The sequence below is a fragment of the Microcebus murinus genome, chromosome 5 (genome assembly GCF_040939455.1).
Source record: "Microcebus murinus isolate Inina chromosome 5, M.murinus_Inina_mat1.0, whole genome shotgun sequence".
Classification (NCBI taxonomy): Eukaryota; Metazoa; Chordata; class Mammalia; order Primates; family Cheirogaleidae; genus Microcebus; species Microcebus murinus.
In genome coordinates, this window is record NC_134108.1 from 112,542,840 (window position 1) to 112,552,869 (window position 10,030).

The window sequence follows — 10,030 nt, forward strand, 5'->3', positions numbered from 1 at the left end:
CGTCCCCCAACTTGCTCACAACTGCTCTTCGCTTTTCTACTCCCCCGTGCTCTGCCCTCAGCCTCAGCTCCTCTGACCTTCTCGGGGTCCCACCTCTCCCGCCACTTCCTCCCCGCCCACCCCGTCGCACCCCCAGGGCCTCTCTGAGCCTCTTCCTCCTGTTCTCTGCCCCCAGCGCTCCCTGCCCTCACCTCAAGACGACCATGGCCACCATCCCAGACTGGAAACTCCAGCTGCTAGCCCGGCGCCGGCAGGAGGAGGCGTCCGTCCGTGGCCGGGAACAGGCAGAGCGGGAGCGCCTGTCCCAGATGCCAGCCTGGAAGCGGGGGCTCCTGGAGCGCCGGCGAGCCAAGCTTGGACTGTCCCCTGGTGAGCCCAGCCCTGCGCCCGGGACTGCAGAGGCTGGACCTCCAGACCCAGATGAGCCTGCAGTCCTTCTGGAGGCCATCGGGCCAGTGCACCAGAACCGATTCATCCGGCAGGAGCGGCGGCAGCAGCAGCAGCAGCAGCAGCGGAGTGAGGAACTACTCACGGAGAGAAAGCCTGGGCCTCTGGAGGCCAGGCAGCGCAGAGCCAGCCCTGGGGAGGTGCATGATCAGAGGCCCAAGGGAAGAGAGTCAAGGGAAGAGAGGCTAAGTCCCAGGGAGACCAGAGAGAGGAGGCTGGGGAAAGGGGGAGCCCAAGAGTCGAGCCCCAGGCCTGTGGAGTGTTGGGACAGGAGGCAAAGCCCAGGAGAGGTGGGAGACACGAGCTCCCGGCTGTCAGAGACATGGAAATGGAGGCTGAGCCCTGGAGAAACTCCAGAGCGGAGTCTAAGACTGCCAGAGTCTGGAGAACAAAGTCCCAGGAGAAAAGAGGTGTGGGAAAGTAGACTGAGCCCAGGGGAATCTGGCAACCAGAAGTTGGGCCTGACAGAGGCCCGAAAGTGGAGGCCTGACTCTAGAGAGTCTCAGGAACAGAGTTTGGTACAACTGGAGCCAACGGAGTGGAGGCTGAGCTCAGGAGAAAGAAAAGACTACCTGGAGAAATGTGGGAGAAAAGAAGAGAGGCCGATTCCAGGGATGGCCCCAGAAGAGCTTACAGTGCTGTCAGAGACTCTGACAAGGGAGGCTGAAGGCAACAGTGCAGGGGTAGTGGAGGCAGCAGAGCAGAGGCCTAGCCCTGTGGAAGATGGCAACAGGAACTTGAGGCCAACAGAAGGGTGGAAATGGACCCTGAACTCTGGGAAGGCTCGAGAATGGACACCCAGAGACGTAGAGACTCAGACTCAGAAACCAGAACCTCCAGGGTTGGCCGAGAAGTGTCTGGAGCCTTCTGGTGTAGAGGCTGGAGTGGGGGAGGCTGAGAGGGAGGAGGCGGGGGCTCAGGGCAGGCCTCTAAGAGCCCTGCTGAACCGCTGCTCTGAGCCCTCCCCCCTCCCAACAGAGGACGCTGGGACTGGAGGCCCTACACAGCAGGAAGAGGAAGCAGTGGAACTGCGGCGCCCACCACCGGCCCCTCTCTCTCCCCCACCCCTAGCTGTCCCCCAGCCCCCTGAGGATCCCCTCATGAGCCGACTGTTCTATGGGGTGAAGGCAGGGCCAGGGTTGGGGGCCCCCCGCCGTAGTGGGCATACTTTCACAGTCAACCCCCGGCGGTCTGTGCCCCCAGCCCCCCCAGCCACAGCTGATGCTGCAGTCGCTGGGGCTGGGAAGAAGCGGTACCCCACTGCTGAGGAGATCTTGGTTCTGGGGGGCTACCTCCGTCTCAGCCGCAGCTGCCTTGTAAAGGGGTCCCTGGAAAGACATCACAAACAGGTAGGGGAGCTGCCAAGCCAGACTTCTTAAGATGCCCACTTGTCAGTTCTCCCTGAACTTGCCTTTCTTTCTTTTTTATACCCCTGTATTCTTATCCTCTGCTATTCTTTCTTGTTAATTCCTGCCGCCACCCTTCCTCCCTCTGCACACACACCCTTCCTTCTCCTACCTCTCCTTTTCCATTTTGGGCCCTGAAGATCCTGCCTAGCAATCCAATCGGGCACTGGGTGTGTCTTTCTCAGGGTGTGCCCTCAGCTCCTTCTCCCTTCCCTCAGGCTCTGAATTTCGCCCCCATTTCTTTCCTTCTTTGCTCTGAGTCTGTGGCCCACTCCAGCCCATCTGGGGAGAGATGGGAGCCTAAACCCACAAGCTCCAATCTAGGAGGGCAGGGTCACCAGGCTGAAAGCACTTTCTGCTTTCCAGGGTAGAGAATGTCAGCGCAGGAAGCCTAGGGCAGCAGAGTGGGTGGGGTTCTGGGAGAAATTGCAGGGAGAAGTGAGAAAGATGTCACAGTCCCAGGGAAATGTGGGCAGAGCTAAGTGGGGACACCTTGCATAGAAGGGAGAGGGGAGATAGAGCCGGGCTGGCTAAAGAGCAGAGAGAAGGCTTTCGAACCCTGAGTCTGCCCCATGGAAGAGACACACACAGAGGCCATTTGAAGTGGGTAACCTCGGGGTTGCACACCCCCAGCTGGGCCACTGCTTCAGACAGTGCTCCCTTCTCTCTTGGGACAAGAAAAGCCTTCTCCTCTTCCAAAATACCCCCGCCCCTCACTCCCCCTGTCCTTTCTCCCTGGGCTTCCCCTTCCTCCCCAGAACTGGCTCAGCAATCGGTTTTCCCCTCTCTTCCTGTCGTCCTGGCCTCTCCCTCCCTTTGGGGTAGCAAAAGAGAGAAGTACATTTGGAGACACAGTGCTGAGAGCAGGGACTGGCCAGGGAGTACACTGGGAACTGGAGATGGGGGTGGAGGCTGAGGCCAGTGGAGGGTCAGAGGTTAGACTTGAACAAGGGCATGCAGGGGGATGGGAACAGCCAGGCTGACTTCTGCCGCTGGCCCTTGTCCAACTCCTTCACTATACACACCCATCCTTTTCCAGCTTGAAAATCTCTAGGGAGGGAGAGGTCCCATACTCAGATGTTGCAGACTCAAAGGTCCCTCCCCTGACACATCTCCTCAGAGCCTGGGAAGCCCAATCTCATTCTTATCCCATATGTTAATGTCCTCAGATTTGTTTCTTGTGTCCTCAGTGTGGGTGGGAAACCACAGGGACCAACGATCTGGGGGGTGTTTGATCCCCCTTATTCGTCTTCACATGAATCTTAAGCTCCCATCCCTGAGCCTAGGTATTTGGGAATCTACCCTGAGCTCTCTGGCTGCTACCAGCACCTACCCCTCAGGGCTGGGCAGATGCAAGGAAGGAGGACAGGAAATTCCACCAGGGTGAGGTGTTCAGAAAAGTCACTTCCTACTAAGGCTGGCTTGTGCCCTTGGGGAAGAAGGAGCAAACAGAGGCATGAAATTTTGGGGCCCAAAGCCCAGGGAGCATCCAAGGGGAGCCAGGAACTGACTACAGGGCAGGACCTGTGATGGTGATCATACCTAGGCCAGGGAGTAGGGGAACCGGAAGCAGATCGCCCAAACAGGAAGCCTGGGGTGGGGGCCGGAAGGCTGGTGGGACTAAGTGGGCAACGCTGGGCCGGGACTGCCAGAACTGTGCTCAGGATGTGGTGAGAGAATAAGGAAGCAGTGGCTCAAGGGAGGGGCTGGGGGTGGGGAAGAGGCAGCAGAGAGTTCCCTAGACCCAGACGCCTCACCCTCTACTCTCTCTCTCAGGCCTTGCTCATCAGGGCCAGGTGTGCCTTGTCCCAACTCTGCCGCAACCCAAGGGCTCAGGAATAAGTGACAGGAGGACCCCGACATTGACCTCCCCACCTTCCTGAAATAACTCCTGTATGCAGGCTAATTTTCTGCCATCAGGAGAGAAATCCCAGCCCTGCCATGGGAGCCCAGGGGATGGCTATGGCCAGGGGCCTTCCCCAGAGGCCCCTTGGGCTGAGAGATTGGCCCCTTTGTGACCTTATATAGCTGAAGCAGGAGGAGTGAATGAGTCACCCCTCCTCCCCCCACTCCCAAGCAGGCTGTGCATTCCTGAGTAGCCCAGTCAGAAGCTGGTGGGGGTTGAGGAGAGAGGTAGGGTGGGGGGAGACACATAGATGTAGACTGAGAGCAAATAAAATAAATCCTTTTTCAGAGTAGATAGTAAACTATAGAGGTTGTTATCCCAAAAGAGGATATGAAAATAAAACAGAAATGGGTTCCCAGAAATCTGGATTAATCTGTCAATGACAGAGTCATAACTGGGCCCTTCCAAGAAGTTGAGATAGAAGCAGTCGGCTGCTGCTACTTGATTCCACCACACAGACTGGGGTCCACTGCGTGCAGGCTAGGTTACTCCTCTATTGTTCCCCCAGCATTAGTCCTCTGTTGGGACCTCATCTGAGGTCTGGACAAATCTTATCCATTGTAGCAACCAGACTCCTTTTTTTTTTTTTTTTTTTGAGACAGAGTCTCGCTTTGTTGTCCAGGCTAGAGTGAGTGCCGTGGCGTCAGCCTAGCTCACAGCAACCTCAAACTCCTGGGCTCGAGCGATCCTTCTGCCTCAGCCTCCCGACTAGCTGGGACTACAGGCATGCGCCACCATGCCCGGCTAATTTTTTATATATATATATCAGTTGGCCAATTAATTTCTTTCTATTTATAGTAGAGACGGGGGTCTCGCTCTTGCTCAGGCTGGTTTTGAACTCCTGACCTTGAGCAATCCGCCCGCCTCGGCCTCCCAAGAGCTAGGATTACAGGCGTAAGCCACCGCACCCAGCCCAGACTCCTTTTGACAGCAGACACAGGCATAATAAATAAGCAAATTCTCTAGTAGGTTAGAAGGTGCTAAGTGATTATGAAAAAAAAAGTAGAACAGGGGTAAGTGGAACTTAGAGGGTCACTAGATGGGGGAAGTGAATGTGCCAACTTCAGAATAAGGCCATTGGGACGGAGGGAACCATGGGGCTGTTTGGGTGGAAGAGTGTCCCAGGCAAAAGGAACAGCCAGTGCAAAGGCCCTGAGGTGAGAGTGTACCTGGTGGGCTTGGAGGAAACCAAGGCCAGTGTTGCTGGAGTAGAGGAGGATACCAGAGAGGCAAAGGCAGGAATAGCACATTGGAAGCACCCTGTAAGCTCTGGTCAGGCCTGGCTTTTGCTGCAAGTGAGATGGGGAGCCATTGCAGGGTTTGGAGCCAAGGAGTGACACACAGTCCCTGAGTTCCAGCTTCCCATGGGGACCCAGGTGTCATATCTCATACAGTCCTTGGCAACCACCTGTTCAGCCACCCTTTTGGCTTCTGATATCCCAGTGCATACAGGGGCTCAGGGATGAAAGGCTCAGCCCCAAGTCTTCCCAAACAGAAGCCAGGGGAAGGCCTGAGTAGATCATCCGAACCTTTCCAAGTAGTGCATATAGAATCCTGTTTGTCTCCCTAATCCCTTTGGCTCCCAGACTTAATCCCACCCTGCTCCTTCCCCCTGAGCTTCTTAAAAGGACAAAGGGGAAGGGTAGAAAGGCAGTGAGAACAGGTGGGACTCATCTAGCTCTTGTGACAGTGTGGAGTTTTTTTTTTAGTTTTGGGGGATTTTTTTTTTTTTTTTGAGACAGTCTTGCTCTGTCACCTTGGCTAGAGTGCCATGGCATCATTATAACTCACTACAACCTCAAACTCCTGGGCTCAAGTGATCCTACTGCCTTAGCCTCCGAAATAGCTGGGACCACAGGCATGAGGCAAGACAGTCAGCTAATTTTTCTATTTTCAGTAGAGATGAGGTCTTGTTCTTGCTCAGGCTGGTCTCAAACTCCTCCCAGAGTGCTAGGATTACAGGCATGAGCCACCGTGCCCTACTAGGACAGTGTGTTCATAAAGAGTTTTCTGCCCCATCTCTGGCCTTTTGCCTCTTCTCTGCCTGTCCCTTTTGGCACACTCTCCACCCCTACCCTAGGTTTGTGTGGACTTTCCTCTCTGCCCTTGTCACCTCCCCCAGCTGCACCTTTCAGGGACTCAGTCTTCTCCCATGTGTGTTGGGGCAGTCTCTTGGTTCCTCTGGGCCTTTCTGTTGGTCTCTTATCTCCGAGGCTCTGGCCCCTTTGCTGTGGACGGCAGAGCAGCGAGGGGGGTGGGAGCAGGCAGGTGCCCAGGGTCCTGGGCTTCCCAGGGAACAGCAAGGGGCTAAGGGTGTGAAAATCTTGCTTCCGGCTGGGACTCCTCAGCCAGCTCTTTCCTGTCTGGTCAGCTCAAATCTCACATTGTCTGGGAAGCCTACCTGATTGCCCCCAGGGTGTCCAAAGACTCAGTTGTGATCACACCATACATTTTTATTTATTTTTACCCCTCTGCCTCCCACACTCTAAAGAGCAGGGACCTTAGTCTTGCATACTCGCTTTCTGCCTCCCAGGACCCTGCCAAAGCCGCAGACTAAAGTCTGGTGTTTTTGAAATGATATGGTTGAAGAGGGAAAATCTGGGATTGGAGAACCTGTACGAAAAACAAACAAACAAACAAACAAAAAACTAGATCTCGAGTGGATGGGGAGGGGAGAGTCAGCAGGGCGCCTAGTGCAGCCCAGCCCCACCTTCCGCCTGTCCCCGCAAACTGCCCCCACCCCGCTTCTGCGCTGAGCTCGCCTCTCCCGCTCTCTCCTCCCGCAGCTCAAGATCTCCTTCAGCGAGACAGCCCTGGAGACCACGTACCAATACCCCTCCGAGAGCTCGGTGCTGGAGGAGCTGGGCCCGGAGCCTGAGGTCGCCAGCGCCCCCAGCCCCGCAGCGGCCCACCCCGACGACGAGGAGGACGAGGAGCTGCTGCTGCAGCCCGAGCTCCAGGGCGGGCTGCGCGCCAAGGCCCTGATCGTGGGTGAGCGGCTCCGGCGAGGGCGCCCCTGGGGTCAGCGGGCACTGCGGTCCAGGAGGGACGGCCAGGCGCCTGAGAAGGGCTTGGGGGACCTAGAGCCCAATCCGCGCCTTTAACAGATGGGGAAACTGAGGTCCTGGAAAGTGAAGTGCACATTGAGTCTTTTTTTTATGGTTTTTAACTTTATTTGATATATGTAGATTTTTTTTTTTTTTTTTGAGACAGAGTCTCACTTTGTTGCCCAGGCTAGAGTGAGTGCCGTGGCGTCAGCCTAGCTCACAGCAACCTCAAACTCCTGGGCTCAAGCGATCCTGCTGCCTCAGCTTCCCAAGTAGCTGGGACTACAGGCATGCGCCATCATGCCCAGCTAATTTTTTCTATATATATTAGTTGGCCAATTAATTTCTTTCTATTTATAGTAGAGACGGGGTCTCGCTGTTGCTCAGGTTGGTTTCGAACTCCTGAGCTCAAACTATCCGCCCACCTCGGCCTCCCAGAGAGCTAGGATTACAGGCGTGAGCCACCGCGCCTGGCCGACTGTCTGTAGATTTTTGAAAGTGGTAACAGGTACATAGGTAACCAAAGTATAGAGCTTGTTTGGTGAATCTTCATCCTCATTACGTTTCCTGGACAACCGCACAGGAATCCTGTATGGGACATTCCTTATTCCTTTGGCCCAGACAGCTTTGTTGAGCCTGGTATCGATGCGCACATCTGGAGTTCCCATCTCCTCATGGCAAATTTCCGGATCTCTTTGAGTGCCCGAGGGGCATGCTTCTTGAAGCCCACTCCATGGATGCGCTTGTGAATGTTGATGGTGTATTCTTGAGTCACCACTTCGATGATAGCAGAATGGCCCTTCTTCTCGCCTCCCTTCTTTGCGGGAGCCATTCTGCCCGGCCCAAGTCAGAAAGCCACGTTGAGTCTTTACATTGCAAAACCAGGCCTCTTTCTGAGCGCTTCAATCCTGTTAAAAACACAGGCTTTGGGCCAGACAGGTCTGAGTTTGAATTCCAGCTTGTCTTTTACTTGTGTGACCTCAGAGAAACCATCTGACTTGGGCCTCAGTTTATTATTTTTGAAATGAGATTAATAATAACTAGTCCTGGCTGGGCGCAGTGGCTCACACCTGTAATCCTAGTACTCTGGGAGGCCGAGGAGGGCGGATCATTTGAGCTCAGGAGTTCGAGACCAGCCTGAGCAACGCGAGACCCTGTCTCTACTATAAATAGAAAGAAATTAATTGGCCAACTAATATATATAGAAAAAATTAGCCAAGCATGGTGGAGCATGCCTGTAGTCCCAGGTACTCGGGAGGCTGAGGCAGGAGGATCGCTTGAGCCCAGGAGTTTGAGGTTGCTGTGAGCTAGGCTGACTCCCAGCACTCTAGCCCTGGCAACAGAGTGAGACTCTGTCTCTAAATAATAATAATAATAACTATGTCCTGGAATTGTTGAAAGGATTAAGTAAATTTTATGAAGTACTTAGAACCATGGCTGGATGTTAAATTATTCAGACTCTCCTGGAAATATCATGAGATTAAACAAGTTATAGGAACCCTGGCACAGAGTTTGAGCTAAATGAGTGATGGCTGCTGATACTGGCAGCCACTGGAAGATATTATAGAGCTTTCTGTATGCCAGCTGCCCTTCAGTTCAGGGAGGGGTGGAGAGGGCAGGGGCCCTCTACTCATTCTCCATCGTTGCTGCCCCTTTACCACAGATGAGTCCTGCCGGCGGTGACCTTCCAACTTTGGGACATACTTCTCTGCTTCCTAGAACTGAAGATCCTGGAACCCAGAAGATTCAGAGCAGATCCTTAAAATGAGCCTGGCAGGGAAGGGCAACCAATATCTTCCAACTTGCTTCCCCATCCTGTTTCTGGGGCAGAGCCAGTTGCTCAATTTCCACCCTAACCGAAGGTCCCTGGCATGGGTGGGGCTGTGCCCTAATTGATCTAAGAGTGACCGCCAAGTCCTGGGGAGGAGCACAGAACTCAGTGGCAGTGGGGACGGAACACCTCCCATCTCCATGGCAAGGTGCTCGCTCCCCGCAGCCTTCCTTGGCTCCCCGCCATCCTGTGGGGACTCTCAGGGTTTACGCGCTCATCTCCGTGGAAGGCTGGGACCCCACTCCATTTACAGGCCTCCCTCCTCTTCTCTAGGTCATTGCCCCTTTGTTTACAGCTCCTGCCTCCTCTCTTGGCCACAGCCTAGTTTACAAATCCACCAGCTCCCAGCCCCACCTGCCAAAGTCCCAAGTTTACAAGCCACACTTACTCGCTGTGTCTGCATGGAATCCTCTACCCTTTCTCCTCCAGACCTGGGGGTGTGGCTTCCTGCACTTTTGCTCAGTATTACTTTGTCTCAGTTTCCCCAAGAGGGAAGGCTGAGGATCTTAACTCTGTGACCCAGGATAGTTATTTAATTCTGGTCCTCCTAGTGGTTCACAATTAAATTAGGGTAGTATGGGGTGATTAAGAAGGCACCTCACTCTCCTCCCCCATTGTACCTTCTTTATCAATTGCCTGTTTTGTTGTTGTTGTTGTTGTTGTTTTTTAACTCTCCATAATAAAACGGAGCTCTCTCCAACTCTCCAGATACTTCTCCTTCTTTAGGGTAAAAAAGTGCATATGAGGGGTGGCTCTGGTGGCTGTGGGAGGGGAAATGATGGGGATGAACCAGGAACTCAGCACTGACATGCAGAAAGTTGGTATAGGAAGCTGTGCATGGGTTTCATGCAGGATGAGCAGGCACCATGAGGAAGGGCACTTGCATTCACTAGATGAAGTGCCATGAGGGCCAACTATGTGGTTTGGGTTCACTGACATATCCCCACATCTGGCACCTAGTAGACACACAGAATTATTTCTAGGATGAATGACTGAACAAATGAATGAATAGATGAAAAGAGGTGAAAAATTGGAAGCAGAAGACACCCTGAGTTGAAGGGTTCCAGTATTCAGAAGTCTGCTACAAGGTCATGCCTGTAATCCTAGCACTCTGGGAGGCCGAGGCGGGAGGATCACTCAAGGTCAGAAATTCAAAACCAGCCTGAACAAGAGCAAGACCCCATCTCTACTATAAATAGAAAGAAATTAGCCAGAAAACTAAAAATAGAAAAAATTAGCTGGGCATGGTGGCACATACCTGTAGTCCCAGCTGCTGGGGAGGCTGAGGCAGGAGGATTGCTTGAGCCCAGGAGTTTGAGGTTGCTGTGAGCTGGGCTGATGCCACGGCACTCACTCTAGCCTGGGCAATAGAGTGAGACTCTGTCTCAAAAAA

The 10,030-nt window shown here is 53.9% G+C and overlaps 1 protein-coding gene and 1 pseudogene across 1 annotated transcript; one reads left to right on the forward strand and one right to left on the reverse strand.

Annotated features, from left to right (window-relative positions):
* The first annotated feature begins 203 nt into the window (after positions 1-203).
* On the forward strand, positions 204-8,760 carry PPP1R18 (protein phosphatase 1 regulatory subunit 18). The gene is made up of 3 exons (XM_012736348.3): positions 204-1,796; positions 6,546-6,750; positions 8,470-8,760. The coding sequence occupies exons 1-3, from the start codon at positions 204-206 to the stop codon at positions 8,487-8,489; spliced, it is 1,818 nt and encodes a 605-aa protein (XP_012591802.2). The 3' UTR covers positions 8,490-8,760.
* On the reverse strand, positions 6,782-7,654 carry LOC105855355 (large ribosomal subunit protein eL31-like; annotated as a pseudogene).
* Positions 8,761-10,030: the final 1,270 nt, after the last annotated feature.